Consider the following 16,321-nt stretch of genomic DNA (forward strand, 5'->3'; position numbering starts at 1 on the left):
ACGCACAGGCAGCTTAGCAGGGTGCCGCTGACTCAGGGTGTAGCACAAGGCTACAATCAAAGCACTGGCCACAGCTGCAATCATCTCAAAAGTGAACTAGGTGCAGTTTTCCTTCCAAGCTCATTTAGGCAGCTAGTGGTTGCTGGCTGACCTCAGAAGACCCAGTACCAGTCTCACTCATATGCTTTTGGTAGGTTTCAGGTCCTTGCTGGCTATTGGCTGGATTTATCAGTTCCTTGCCACATGGGCCTCTCCTATCCAAAACAGGTCAGCTTGCTTCCCGCAGAGCCAGAGCCCTGAGAGACAGTAGAGTAAGACAGAAGTCACAGTCTTTTTGTAATTTAATCTTCAAAGTGACATCCAATCTCTTTTGCAGTATTCTATTGTTGGAAATGAGTCACTAGGTCCAGTCCATGATCAAGGGGAAAGATTACACAAAGATGTGAATACCAGAAGGTAACCATTATTTGGAGACCATTTAGGAGGTTGCCTATTACACTGAAACGACCAACTGGTTTTGGTACATTATTCCAGAGAGCAGTAAATCTCACCAGCTGCTTGTTTTTATATGGCCCACAAGGCAAAAATGGTTTTGACATTTTTAAATGGTACAAAGAAAATCAAAAGATATTATTTTGTGACACGTGAAAATTCTAAGAAATCCAAATCTCAGCACCCAGCAATAAAGTTTTATTGGAGCACAGCTCCTCCGTTTATGTATTGTTTGATTGCTTTTGTAAAACATTAGCAGGGTTTGAGTAGTTCTAATAGAGATTGTATGGCCAAAGAAACCTAAAACATTTACTTATCAGATGCCATCTAGACAAAGTTTGCTGATCCCTGCTTTAATTTACTAATAGCTATGAGAAATTACATTGATTTTCAGATGTAAAACTTACACTTCTGGGATAAATTCTATTTGCTTATGATCTAAAAATCCTTTTAAATGTTGCTGAATTCAGATTGCTATACTTTTGTTAAGTATTTCTGCATCTCTGTTCCTGAGGGATACTGATTTGTAGACTTCTTTTAAGAGTGATTTCCTGGCTTTTGGTATCACAAAAATACTAGTCTCATAGAAAAGTTTCTTCTTTTTCTTTCTTTCTTTCTTTTTAATATATATTTTTAAAAGATTTATTTATTTATTTATACAAGCACTGGGTACAGTCAGAAGCGCAGGAGGGTGAGAGAATTCACCAGAGCCAGAGCGGGAAGCAGAGCAGGCAGAAAGACAGAAGTACACTGCTGAGGGGAGCAGCGGGCAGCAGGAGAGGTCTGCGCGCCATGTGGGACCCTCCTCCGGTGGCTGGGGAGCAGCCGGGGAACGAACCGGCGCTGCAAAGGCTGCGGGCAGCTTCGCAACCCAGCGCTCAACTGCTGTGCCACTGGGGAGGCCCAGTTTCTTCTTTTTCTTTATTAATTTGAAGGCTGATAATTATTTCTTCTTGAAATACTTGATGGAATGCACCAGGGAAGTCATCTGGGCTTGGGCCTTTCTTTGTGGGATGATTTTGAATTGCTTACTGAATTTACCTGTTATATAGATCTCTTTGGATTGTTATCTCATCTTTATTCTTCACTTCTGATTGCTTTGTTCCTAGTTTTAAAACATTTGTTCTCATTTCTTTTTGTTAAAGATTTATTTATTTATGCATACAAGAGCTGGGGTGCAGGCCAGAGATGCAGGGGGTGAGAGGATTCATCAGAGACAGAGTGGGGCACAGAACAGGTGGACTGACTGAAATACACTGCTGAAGGGAGGAGAGGGCGAGACTGGAGAGGTCTTCTGTGCCATGTGGGTAGCTCCCTGTGCTGCAATGGCTGTGGATAGCTTCATAGGTTGCATCTTAGATCCTTGCACCAGCAGGAAGGCCCTTATTTTTTATTACATTTTAAAAGGACAGGTTTATTAGAAAAAGGAGAAAGAGAAAGGCACCTGTACAGTGATAAGCAGGCAGGAGAGGTCAAAATCTTAATCTCTTTAACATTAAGTATTCAAAGGAAAAACAAAAATCAAACAGAATTTGTATAAAAGTAAATGTAGAGCTACTGGTATAAAGTTTGTGAGGGACAACAGAGGGGTGGGGGGGGGAGTGGAGGATATTGGTAAATTTGTCTCTCATTAAACTTTATCTTCTAAATTAGAAGTTAACAATGGGGGGGGCCTCCCCGGTGGCACAGTGCGTTGAGCACCACACTGTGAAGCTGTCTGCAGCCAAGGCAGTGCGGGTTCGATTCCTGGCAGGCCAGGGAGAAACCCACATGGCATGGCAGACCTCTCTTGCCTTGCCCGCTGCTCCCCTCAGCAGTGTCTTCAGTCCGTCTGCCTGTTCTGCTCCCCACTCTGTCTCTGGTGAATTCTCTTACCCTCTGACCTGTACCCCGGTTCTTGTATAAATAAATAAATCTTTGAAAAAAAAGGAAAAAAAAAAAAGTTAACGATGGGCCTCCCTGGTAGCGCAAGGGGTTAAGCACCGCAATATGAAGTGATCTGCAGCCTCTGTAGCACAAGTTCGATCCCTGGCCTGCCAGGGAGAAGCCATATGGCGCAGCGGACCTCTCCTGCCTCGCCTGCTGCTCCCCTCAGCAGTGTATTTCAGTCGGTCTACCTATTCTGTACCCCATTCTGTCTCTGGTGAATCCTCTCACCCCTCCTTATCTCTGGCCGGTGCCCCAGCTCTTGTATGCATAAGTAGATGAATCTTTAAAAAAAAAAAAAGTTAATGTTGTGATCTCAAAAAAACAATGCTGTGACCTCAAAGCAGGCAGTAAAATAAACTGTGTGCATCATGTGCTTGCAGTGTTTTCTACTTTCATTCATTCAGTCAATTCTAAGGATCCCATCATCTCTTTCTTTCTTTCTTTTTTTAAAAGATTTATTTATTTATTTATACAAGCAGTGGGTACAGTCAGAAGTGCAGGAGGGTGAGAGAATTCACCAGAGCCAGAGGGGAGAGCAGAGCAGGCAGAATGATGAAGTACACTGCTGAGGGGAGGAGCGGGCGGCAGGAAAGGTCTGTGCTCCATGTGAGACCCTCACTTGGAGGCCGGGGATCGAACCGGCGCTGCAGAGGCTGCGGGCAGCTTCGCAACCCAGCGCTCAACCACTGCGCCACCGGGGAGGCCCCCCATCTCTTTCTTGAGGCCTTTCTGAACAGGAAGATTCAGTGAACAATACTATCTCTTCCCTGTATAAACAGGATTCTTCACTTTTTTCACCTCATTTCACAACAGACAATAATTTTCCTACATAATATTTAAATGTTGTTTGATACATGTTATTACCAAATATAGATCCATGGGGTGAACATCTTTTAGGTTTACCTCCTATGTCTGTGGTATATGTGACTGTAAGCTCACAAGATGAATGTTACATGTTATTTCTTTAATATTGTGACTGATACAGACACAATACATTTAAAGAATTATTTAATAAATGTGCTCAAATTCATTATCAAAAGCTGTTTAGTCCTGCTTAAGATTTTACATATTTTTATAGTTATCTGTTTACTGTCTTTTAAATGATAGCTACCAGTATATTCTAGAAATAAGTAGTCTTAATAATTTATATTATTAGTATCCACATAACATGCTCACTAACTACAATTTTTATGCTTTACTTTAAATGTTAATATAGGACTTGGGCCAGATTCCAAAATAGCTTTCTTACTCCATTTCTACTTTAATGGCACTTTCTCCTTTTAAAATATCTTTTCCTTAGGCCACCCTGGTAGCACAAGGGGTTAAGACGCAATTTATGAATCTGCAGCCACTTCAGCACAAGTTCAATCCCCCGCCAGAGAGCTACCCACATGGTGCAGCAGACCTCTCCTGCCTTGCCTGCTGCTCCCCTCAGCAGTGCATTTCAGTCCATCTGCCTGTTCGGTTCCCCACTCTGTCTCTGGTGAATCCACTCACTCCCCAACACCTTTGGCCTGTACCCCAGTTCTTGTATATATAAATAAATAAATCTTTAAAAATAAAATATCTTTCCCGTATGAAATCAAAATGAAATTTGATAAAAATATTTAGTTGCCTACACTTAAAGCTCAAGCATAGGCCATATATGAGGGGCTATGACTTACCCATTTAAAACAGAATACTTACGCATCTGTAGTCTTTGTACACCCATTCAAATTCAGTACTTCAATGTTCCTACAGTTTTGTGCAAAGGTCCTTTATGGGAAAGAAACAAAGTAAAAGCTTGAAAGTGAAATGGGCACAATTCTAGGCATTAAACAAAAGAAAAGAAATTATTGTTGGATGTTGGCAGCAAAGTAGTTAACAATTATGAATTAATTTCTAATCACAAACTCTTAAAAATTGATGCTTCTGTCAATCAAGGTAAAAATTATTTTGAGGGCTTCCCCGGTGGCACAGCGGGTTGAGCAAAGCGCTGTGAAGCTGTCTGCAGCCTTTGCAGTGTGGGTTCAATTCCTGGCTGGCCAGGAAGATACCCACATGGCGTGGCAGACTTCTCCTGTCTTGCCCGCTGCTCCCCTCAGCAGTGTATTTCAGTCAATCTCCCTGCTTTGTTCTCCACTCTGTCTCTGGTGAATCCTCTCATCCTCCCGAGCCTCTGGCCTGTACCCCAGTTGTTGTATAAATAAATAAAAAAATAAAAATTAAAAAAAAAAATTTTGAGTAAATAGATCTTCACTTTACAATTGGTACACCATATAATCAAATCACTATACAAGTCTTTCCTAGTAAATGTAAATCACATTATGGTTTAATATTCACATTATGGTTGCCACCAAGTAGATTGGGTGAGTGGGGCATCTGAATAACTGTTATCAGCACTGCGTATGTTATTAGCTAATGTTACACTGTAACATGGGTCTACTGTTCTGCAGTTCTGTTTTTTTAGCCTTTATGTATATTTTCATATAAGTGGTTGCTGTTGAACTGCATTAGGAATAATGTGTTGAAATGTAACCATGGGTTCTAAAGAGTGTTTTAAAAAGAAATTTTCAATTAAGTTGAAACAAGAGATCATAAAAAGGCAGATGAAAGTATGAAAGTTTGTGAATTGGTACAAGAACTTGTTTTTTCCATCCATTCCACTAGCAAATTCTAAGTGATTTTCAAATAACCTTTTAAAATTCAAGTTACTGGGCCTTCCTGGTGGCGCAGCAGGTTGAGCATAGTGCTGTGGAGCTGTCCACAACCTCTGCAGCACGGGTTTGATTCCTGGCCAGCCAGGGAGATTGCCACATGGTGCGGAACACCTCTCCTGTCTCGCCCACTGCTCCCCTCAGCAGTGTCTTCGGTCTGCCTGCCTGTTCTGCTCCCCACTCTGTCTCTGGCAAATTCTCTCACCCTCCTGCACCTCTGACCTGTACCCCAGTTCTTATATAAATAAATAAAAATCTAAAAAAAAGAACTGCAACTGATATTAAAAAATTCAGAAAAAATTCAAGTTACTTCTTTTTTTTATTTTAAAAATTTTTAAAAGATTATTTTATTTATGCATACAAGAGCTGGGGCACAGGTCAGAGATGGGCGGGGGAGGGGGGTGGTAGTGAGAGGATTCACCAGAGACAGAGTGGGGAACAGAACAGGCAGACTGACCAAAATATACTGCTGAGGGGAGCAGCGGGAGAGAAAGGAGAGGGCTGCTTCACCATGTGAATCTCTCCCTGGCAGGCCAGGGATGAAACTTGTGCTACAGAGGCTGCGGATTGTTTCACAGTGTGGTGCTTAACCCCTTGTGCCACCAGGGAGGCTCTCAAGTTACTTTACTTCTGATTCTATCTTTTTAATGTTAATAAAGAAGAAATCCTTTCAAAGTTGCACGTTTACTGTATAAATCATAGTGTTATATAATTTATGTGCTGAAAATTTCAAATTCTGTCATTTTAGAAAGAAATACACTTTATCAGTGTTATTACTAGAGTCATATTACAACATTTTCACTATACAATGGGGGGGTTCTTTTGTAAATGAAAGTTAAAAACATTTTACTCAAGGCTTTAAAAGAACCATTTGTGATATGTGGAATCTGGTGTTTGGGGATACTATTGTACTTGCTCTGGTTTAATTCTCAAAATCAGTTTCTACTTCTGGGTATTTTGTACTATAAGCAGTGTATGTGCATTTGGATTCCAAACAGCTTAGGAACTTAAAAACTATTTTAGCCTTTCTGGGTGAAATAGTACTATTCTTTACTTCAATCAAGATGATCAGTTAATTAATTCTTGCCTTAATGCATTGTCTCCTACTCCAAGACACCCGCGAAGACTTAACTTTCGTAAAAAGCCCCCACATCTCTTCGAAATATTCTCCACCACCCGGCCCTGTAAAAAAATAAAAAAGACAGGCAAACAAAAAGGTAAGCCACTACAATGTTTTTCACAAGAAGACTTTCTCATTTTTAATAATTTATAAACAAAAGAAGCTTCTACTCATTTAAAAGGCCTAATTTAATAATTCAATAGGAAAATTTCGACTTAGTGTGAGAAAGCTTTTCTGATTAACCCATCTACTTGAAACATGTCTAAATTCTATATTGTTATTTATTTTGCTCAATTTGTAAGACATTGAGAAATGTGCTCTGCAGATCTTTTATGTCACTATGTTTATGCAGTCTGCCTTCCCTGCTAAATTTGCCAGTACTGAACATTAACTCTTTTAATGTTGTTCCATCATGTTTTCTATAGTACTCTAAATACAGCAGAGACTTAATGAACTGTTAATGAAAGCTATGCTGAATGACTTTGTGGGCCATGTTGTTTTATACATTTACATCCATGAAGATTAGAGAATTGCGAAAAACATAAAAATCTAGTACATTGTCAGTGTCATTTTAAAAGCACCTTCTTTAGATAAGAGAAAGCTGACATGAGGCTTTTAAAACTTCTTATATGGACCCTCAAGACAATTAAGTTCCACTGGATCACAACAATAACCAATTTTCAAAAATCTAAATCTCACTTAACCCTTTCAACAATATGAGAAAGTTACTATTTCCACTCTCCTGATGAGAACATGGACCACTGAATTCAAATTCAGGTTAAAAGAATTTAAGCTTAAGTCGTTATGCTTCCACATTTTAGAAATAAAATAGGCCCTATTAAGATATTTTATATGAGTGAATAGTGAGAAGAAAGTCTCTCCCCAGTAAAAATCATTCAATACATGACTTTGGTGTTATTTTAATTCTTCACAAAAAACTGTCTGTAGGCTCTCCAAGATCCAAAATGCTGATCTTAAAAAGAATTTGTATAAATATCATCTAACAAGTTGCTAACTCTACTTATGTTCCAATAAACAAATACAAAATGACTTCCTTTAAATAAGCAAACATAGATTCACATTCCCCTGCAAAAATAACCAAAAAATTTTAGTCTTATTAATATGAAATAACTAAGTACTAATTCAATAAAATAATTCTGCTCACTCTCAAAAGTGAACAAGCTCTTGAAACCATTGCAGGCTCCCATGAAGTTCAGATGCCCTAAATTAATAGTCTCTCTCTCCAGGGAAAGGAGATTTATATAGCTGAGGCTAATCTGTTCTATGTTGTAATTACATTCTAACAAGAGAAACGGGGCCACACATCACATAATTATACCTCAATATCCCTCTGGAAATCAAACAGGTCAATTCGCTGCCAGTTACTGCCATCTAGAGCCAGAACATTCCATGCCTAGTTTGAAGAAAAAAGACAGATTGAACAGAAGTTGTAATAAAAGGGGAAAGCCAGCAACATTCAAGTTCATAACTCAATGTACTGATTATTTAAACTGACCTGAAATTCTCACTTTCCTATCATTAACCCCTAAAAGGTCTGCCATATTTCTGATTCATAGTTTATTTCCAATTCTATTACCTCATAAATGTGTGGGTACAGAGACTACCAGCTACTAAAAGATCTTATATTGAGGAGATGAGAAAAAAAAAATAAGTATCGTAGCCAAAGTCATTTTCTAAAGGATAGAGTCTAGTTTCTAATACCAAAATGAGATAGTTCACCTTATGAGAAGTCAGTCTCTTACTCCACCACTAAACTGGGAACAAGACCAGGGTGAAACCAAAGATTAGTCAGTACTCAGAATACTGTTATGTTCAAAATACGTATTTACTACCCCTTGGTCAGATTCCAACTGATATGGTGAACCTGGGACTTAAAAAAGACACTGTCATTTTTCCAAGTATTTAAATAGAGCCTTAATGCTTTGCCCATTACCAGTTTGCTCATTCACACATTTTGCAAGTGATCAACTTTCCCTCCAACTTAATTCAAAGGTAATTTAAAACAGTGAAAGTTTACATTTCTCATGCATCTCTTCAACAAGCTAGAAGTAGGCAAGAAAGTTTCCAAGCTATTCAACTTCTCAGGATTAGGTGACAAACAACTCCAGTAAGAGTTAATTTATTGTATATTTTTCTGTATTTTAATCAGAAAATTTTTAAAAAGCTCTTTTTAAAGTGTAAACGAAAGTAAAAATTGTTGAATTATAAACTTAAGAGTAATCATCTCTAATTTACTATAACAAATCCAATCATGGATTCAATATTAAAATTCAAAAAAAGAAATTGTGGATAAACTTCCAAGTCCCAGAGTAATTGTCAAGCAATCAATACAAAATATGTTGTGTCCCTGAGGGTAAGCAAGTAGTTATTATTCTAGAAATCTCCACATTTTCTTAAGAGTTCACTATGTTCTTTATGAGGCTCCCTATTTTCCAGTGGCTTCTTAAATGGTTAACAGCCACTACAGACAACAGAAGAACCTAGTAAACACTGAGTCTACCTCAGATTTAGCCTGACCCTTATACTACTTTCTCCAACATGCAGGAACATGTCTATATTTAGTTTCAGTATTGCTGAGACTAAAATTTAGCAATGTCAGGTTTTCTTGAGTCTTTTTAAAAACAAATCATTAAATAAATACTTCAAGCAGAGGACAACAGGCAAACTACTGATATATCAACTATTCACATTTAATAAAAATGGCAATTAGTATTCCTTTCTTTTAAGTTAAAACATTTTAAGAGTGAAGAGAAACCTGAAAATGAAAACAATTACATACTTATTCAAATCAACAATAATGAGGTGAGACACTGCAACTAAACAGGTTTAGATAATGGTCTAAATTGTATCTCAGTGATTTGACTTCAGCCTTATAGAGATAAAGTACAATCCACTCATCTGTTCCAGACATGTTTAGAGTGCTACCTCTCAAGTACCAGGGACAGAAGACCATGAACAGAAATCATTAAAACACTACTGATTGTTTCCAAAATTGCTAATACACAGGTATAATATGGCTTTTGGATATTATGTTAAACTTTACAAGACAAGATTAATTTTTTCCATCAAGTTTTGTTGGGATTTCTGTGGTTTTGGGTTTTTTTTTGGAATGACAGTGGCGAAACCAAGGAAATCCTAGGTCCATCTACACACTTAAACACAATACCAGCAACTATAATTGTACCTGATACATAATTATTTGTTAAACAAATAAGCAAAAAGTCAACATCCAGTTCATAAAAAGATAACTGTAGGTACTCAGTCATTTTATTAAGTTAATTATTACATATCTATATTACAAAGAATGTGAATGGCTTTATAAAGCAATTTTCCTATAACAGATTCTATTTCGTCACAACAATTTCAACTACCAAAATGGACAGTTAAGTATAATACAGAAACTGACTCCTGAGAACAGAATCTGGTGTGCTCTAAAAAATCTAGCTATTATCTTTTGAGGACAGAATATGGGGATGTAACATGAAAATTAGACTTGAGACTTCTGTGTGTGTATGTGTATAAAATGAACTAGGAAAACATAACACAACACTTTTATTGTGAGTAGAGCCTAACCTTTTAACTGGTATGTTTTATGTTTTTTCACTGGAATGTTATAAGTAGTTAAAAATTTAGAGAAAGTACAAGAGTAGAATCCCACTGTAAAATTACATGGCTTTGGGAATGTCACTGTGAAGTTACATTGTTTGAGACATAACAACACACAACTGATATCTGAAGTAAACAGTTTGCCTACTAATACTCAGTGTCAAGAAGGGCTTTCCCTGTAATCATGTCAGCCATTCTTACCCTGGAGACCTGAGCACAGCGACACAAGGTAACAACGTCCAGAAAAGAGAATATCCTAAAAAGAGAGGAAGACAAACTTTATTATATAAGTTTCTCTTGATTTTTACCTATAAATTACTGGCTATAATACACACAAGGCACAAAAAGGCAGAACTTCTTCCGAACACACAAAAAACACGAGCAATTTATAAAGATCCTATTGCCCATATGAAACACAGGAGGAGAAAATATCTTTTACTTGATAGTGTACATATAAGTACCATAGAAGTTCAGTTATTTACATCAAATAAAAGATGTCAAAAAAATTCTGATATTAGGGGCCTCCCTTGTGGCACAAAGGATTAAGTCTCAGCACTATGAAGCTACTGGCAGCCACTGCAGCACAAGTTTGATCACCGGCACAGCAGAACTTTCCTGTCTCACCCACTGCTCCCCTCAGCAGTGTATGTCAGTCAACCTGCCTGTTCTGCTCCCCACCCCTTCCCACCTCAGCGGCACCTCTGGCCTACATCTCAGCTCTTGTATGCATAAATAAATAAATCTTTAAAAAAATTTTCTTATTATTAAAAAAATTTTTTTTTCACACTTATAGCTATCAAAAGAAATAGACTTGGGGAGTTATATCTTTAAAAAGAATCTTAACAGTTATAAAGTAAAAAGCAGACTAAAATACTGTAACACCTAAATATTAGAACTACATAAAGTTAAATTTCTATGTATTTTAAGGTTTTCTGTTCTTAAATTTTTTTAAAAGATTTTTTATTTATTCATGCATACAAGAACTGAGGTATAGGCCAGAGGTGGGGGAGGGGCGGTAAGAGGATTCACCAGAAACAGAGTGGGGAGCAGAACAGGCGGATCCACTGAAACGCACAGCTGTCGGGAGTGGCAGGTGAGACTGGAAGGGTCTGCTGCACCATGTGGGTTAGTTCCCTGGCCAGGGATATAACGCATGCTGCAGTGGCTGCCAAAAGCTTCAAAGTGCTGAGACTTAACCCCCTGCCCCACCAGGGAGGCCCAAATCTCTATGTATTTAATTTTAATTTAGAAAATTATGAAACTTACTTAACACTTTTGTTAGGAAACACTTATTTCCCAGAATTTTCCTCAGTCTTCAGAGATTAAATATTTGTTTTGAAGTGTTATGACTTGAAATAATTTTATCTACTCAAAGCCTGAAAACTGACCACTATAAACCACCTGCAAAAACAGGTCAGAGCACCCTGGGAATAAAATGAATGGTTCACTTCTGCTTGAAGCCCTCCTTATTCACAAACAGCCTCTGAAAGGTCATTTTGATCTGATAAAGAAGCTAAATCCTTTTGCGAGTAGGAAAAAGTACATGAATTGTATGATTTGAAGATTTAAGGAAACCAAAAGTAATTGTTCTAAGAATTTTATGACTGTCCTTGAGATAACTGAAGATTCCTGGAGTGTTACATCTGATTATTTTGGGAATATATCCAGAAATGGAATTGCTGGGTCATATAATACTCTAATTTATGAGGAGTTGTCACAGTCTTTTCCATAGTGGCTGTTCCATTCTATATTCCCTCTAAAAGTGTACAGTTTGAAGGGACTCTCTCTGGCCAGATCTGGACCAATTTGAATATTAAAACAAATGATGCAAAAAATGGATTAAAAAATGGATAAAAAAAGAAACTGAAAATTCAGACTGATACAAGTGAACTCCTTATTCAGTTCCTGACAAACCACTTCCAGGAGCTCCTCAATGTCATATTCAGTCAGGTTAAAGTTGTTGCCATCTCAACCACAGCCTTGTTGATTTCTGCAAACTCTTCATCCTTGGCAAATCCTTTGAAGTCATGACTTCATGCACAACTTGGTGACATTACCCCAAGCCCAAGCAAGGTTCTTGATATAGTCATAGATGTTGCAATCCTTCCAAAACTGCATCTGTGTCTTCCTCAGTCACAGTAATAGCCTGGGCAAAGATCCTCCTCAGGTAGCAGGCTTTAAAAGCTACTGTAACTACTTAATCCACAGGCTGGATCAAAGAGGTGGTGTTTGAAAGGAGAAACACCACTTTAATATTGAGATGAAGATGACTAATAAAAGCAGGATAACTGAGAATATTATGAGCAGTAAGCAAGTGGTATGCTCTACAAATAATACTTCTCCATTTTGCTGGCACAGCAATTTAGATCATCTTGGAAGAATAGCTGGGTCATCCGTTAACTTCTTAATGTTCCTGTACTACACTGGCAGTGTGTGCTCACTGATACTCTTGAAGGCCTTGAGGTTCTCACTGCACCAGGTCACAAAGGGTTTTAATTTGTAGACTGCAACATTGCCCCAAAATAAGACTGTTATCTTGTCCTCAAAAGCCTTGAAACATGCCACTGGTTTAGCCTCCTTGAGGAGGAAAGTCCTTTCAGGAATCCATTTTCAAAAGAGGAGGTTTCATTCATATTGAGGATTTGCTCTGGTAAGCAACATTCTTCCACAATCAGTTTACATGAGCACTCACAAACGCACCACTCACTTTCATATTATGTAATGAATAATGATTCTTGAATCATTTAAACTACCAAGAGTTAATCTTAAATTCAACATATTACTAGGCTGTCTTTTCTTTCAACATCGCAAACAAATATTTTGGTTTGATCATGATCATTATGGGACCAAGAGGGATATGTTTCTGTGCCTGTTCTTTAATCCAGGTCATTAGAAGTTTCTCCATAACTGATCTAGGCACTTCTCAAATTTCTGTTAGTCTCACTGCTTTCAATGAAGCAGATCCTTAACAGCTTCCATCATTTTGAACTTGAACTTCAGGAAAACACACACATATATCCACCCAGAAATGGCAAGTGAATGAAAAACTACTAGCAATCATAGGCATTATAAGTTTCTTGAAAAGAATACAAAATAGCATGTTTGGGAAAAAAAAAACAAAAACCAGCAGATTTGTTTATTTATTTTTAAAGATTTATCTATTTATGCATACAAGAGCTGGGGTTCAGGTCAGAGGTGTGGGGGGTGAGAGAATTCACCAGAGACAGAGTGGGAAAGAGAACAGGAAGACTGACCAAAGTACACTGCTGAGGGGAGCAGCTGCAGTGGCTGCAGACAGCTTCACAGTTTGTGTCTTAACCCCTCGCACCACCAGGGAGGCCCAACAAAGCATATTTATCCTTAGAAAAAATGCCTGGTAAAATGTTGGCCCTTGGATAGTATCTGAGAACTTGGACTTTGGGAGGTTTCCTACTATTCCCTGATAGGCAACATTTCATTTATAAATGTCATAAATTGCTGCTCGAAGAATAAAGAGAATAATCCCACGTGACTCCACTGGGATAAAACTCTTGGAAGCTTACACCTAGTTTCCTCTGCACTTCACCAGATGCACCTTTGCATTTGCGGATTTTGGTTTGTATCCTTTCCCTATTATAAATCACAGCCATGAGTATGATTATATGCTGAGTCCTGTGAATCTTCCCAGTAAATACCAAACCTAGAGGTGGTCTTCAAAGAAAAAAAATCCCAGTAAATTCATTCTTTCCACCTTAGTTTAGAAAGTTCATGCCTATCAACTCACATACTTTTATTATATGTTATATCACGATTATGACCCAGCACCTCGAAGAGTTGAAAAGATAATCAGAAAATAAGGTCATATCCTTACAAATAATCATCCTCATTCTGAAACTGCATGTTGTTTTATAGCTAAAAGGGCACACGTGGGCTCAAGCAGTCTAATCACACACGTCATTTTTATAGTTATCAATATCCTCAAGAAGGAACCTCTGAGAAATAGTCACTGTACAGTAGCAAAGACACAAGAGTCTTTGTCTAATAAACACTGACATCCATTTTTCAAGAAGTACTCCTAAATAAATGCATATGGTTCTTCTCTGAAACAGAGTATTGTTAATACTGCTAACTGAATTTCTCATTATGCAAACAGTGGATTCCAGCTTGCTAGGGCATTAATAATAAACTTTGTTTTAAAGGAAAGAAGAACCAGTAAGTAAGTTAAAGTAAACCAAAGTTAAGAGGAAACAAGAACACTTAGTTATAATTCATTGGCTAACTTGGCTGTGGCCTTGCATTTATAAGGAAACAGTATGGTCTTACAAAACAATTTTTCTCTTTGTAGAGTAACTTATATTTGGACAGGAAAGATGTAAGATGTAACCAAACCAAATGTATAACATTTATTAAACTGTATCTCAAAAAATAACTAATACAAAGATATAGAATGAAATTCAAAAGGCACTCACAATTTAGAAGACACAGACTGAACAATAAAATAAGTAGTAAGAGTACATTTCATAGAATGAAACAAATATCCTTTAGCCCATACTGATAAAGATAATTGAATAAATAAGTAAACAGAACAGAAGGGAAAACTCATCCTTATGGTAAAATTCCAATTAATAAATGTAGAAGGAACTATGGCCAGATAATCTTGGCAAAACATTACAGTTACAACTGCGACAGTTAAAAAATGTAATATCAAAAGGCGGAGCAACATGGCAGGGAGGAGACGCTGCGAGTAAGATCTCCCATTAAAAAAAAGTTAATAGGGAGGAAAAGCGGCAGGTCCCAGTGAGAACTGGGACACGGAAGATAAAGGGACAACTCCAGCAAACTACCCAAAGAAGAAAGTTGCCATAAAAAGAGGACTAGAAGGGAGGAAAGCACAGAACCCTGCTACCCTCCCCCACCCACAAAGACGGCACTCTCCGACCAACAGAAAGGAGGAAAAAAACAAACTAAAACGACCAACAAGAACAAACTACGCATCAAGCGGGACTGTGAGTGGAAAGGAACTATTTCAGCAACCACACCCAGTGAACTGGAGCTGTGGAGAACCCTGCAGGATTCGCTGCCGGGGGCAGTGAGCAAACGGCTCCGGGCGCCATTAGAGAACAACAAATACCCCCGGAGGAGACCTGCACACAGCCCCAGGCCGGCCAGTAAGCTTGTGCGGAAAAGCTGCACACTTGAAAAGCAAACGCGGATCGGGATCGCGGCTGCCCAGGTCCCCGCGCCTGCGACCTAGGCTTGCGGGGAGACGCCCGGGGACCCTCACTGAGGTGAAAGTCCCTCACTGAGTAATCAGGAACCAGGCACCCAGGCACGGGAGCGAGGTGCAAAAGACGCCATTCTTGCGGACACTGAACTGGGCTACAGCCCGCGTCCTGGACCTGAGGGCTTTGGAACTGAGACCCGGGGCACGAAATTTGGGGCGTTGGTTCTCCATGACGGTGGGGCACAAGGCAGACACAGCAACCCAAAGCCGTTGAGGTTTACCCTACCATTCCCGCTCTGTTCCCTGTCCCACAGGGTGAAAAAAACAGCTCCCCAAGGGCTTTAGGAGAGATCTCTGGCGCCACAGAGGGACTCGAAACCAGCAGAAGGCTCTTGGAGGAGCCAGTGGCCAGCTGGGAAGTTAGCCCACCCCAGGCCCCTTCCGACCAGTAGTCTGAGCCCACAGGGGGAGCGGGTACCCATGGCCGGGGCAGACCGGGCGCACAGGAGTGTGCCTGAGACCGGACGCGCAGGGAGTGTGTCCCACATCGCCATTTTAGAACAGGGACATTTCTTCAGTAAAGACTGCCTGCAGAAGGCTCCAGAGGTGAGCGGGGGAAGTTCGCCCACACCAGGCCCCCTCTGGCCTGCAGTCTAAGCCCAGAGGGGGAGCGGGAACCCACCGCCGGGGCAGACCAGGTGCACAGGGGAGTGTGTCCCCACATTGGCATTTTAGAACAGGGACCTTTCTTCAGTAAAGACTGCTTGAAACTGACAGATGGCTCCCGGAGGAGCCAGAGGGGAGCAGAGAAGTTCACCCAAAATGCCGGCCAGTCCCAGCAACACAGTGTCCCAATGCATACGACAAATCAGAAAACAGACAGTAGGGAGTAGAAGAACCACACGCAACCTAACAACTCCTCAGGAAAAAAAGCACACCACAAAAAGAAAACAAACCCCCAGACTGCAAAGACAGTAACTTGGAAGAACTTCTGAGCCTTCCAGAAAGAGAATTTAAAATTGCCATGATTAAAAAAGTGACAGAACTCATAAAGGAAAACAATGATATGAGAAAAATAATCAACGAGCAGAAGAATGAAATTGAGTCTTTAAAGGGGGAAGCAAAAGAAATGCAGGAGATCAAAGAATTAATAGAGGAACTAAAGAACTCTGGGAAAAGCAATGAAAGCAGAATAGATGAAATGGAAGAACGAATAAGTACTCTTGAAGACACAGAAATAAAAAGAACCAAAAC

At 39.3% G+C, this 16,321-nt stretch overlaps 1 protein-coding gene across 4 annotated transcripts in view; it reads right to left on the reverse strand.

Moving 5' to 3' along the window:
* FBXL20 (F-box and leucine rich repeat protein 20) overlaps window positions 1-16,321 on the reverse strand; it is a gene marked incomplete at both ends in the record, with an annotated part of 83,642 nt that overhangs the window by 19,007 nt on the left and 48,314 nt on the right. For all 4 annotated transcript variants that reach the window (XM_084236710.1, XM_084236709.1, XM_084236708.1 and 1 more), the window contains 4 exons: window positions 4,108-4,176; window positions 6,205-6,299; window positions 7,577-7,651; window positions 10,066-10,120. In XM_084236710.1, coding sequence (XP_084092836.1) covers window positions 4,108-4,176; window positions 6,205-6,299; window positions 7,577-7,651; window positions 10,066-10,120 — 294 coding nt within the window. The remainder of the gene's footprint in view (window positions 1-4,107; window positions 4,177-6,204; window positions 6,300-7,576; window positions 7,652-10,065; window positions 10,121-16,321) is intronic.

The sequence above is a fragment of the Talpa europaea genome, assembly GCF_964194135.1.
Source record: "Talpa europaea genome assembly, chromosome: 7".
Taxonomy (NCBI): domain Eukaryota; kingdom Metazoa; phylum Chordata; class Mammalia; order Eulipotyphla; family Talpidae; genus Talpa; species Talpa europaea.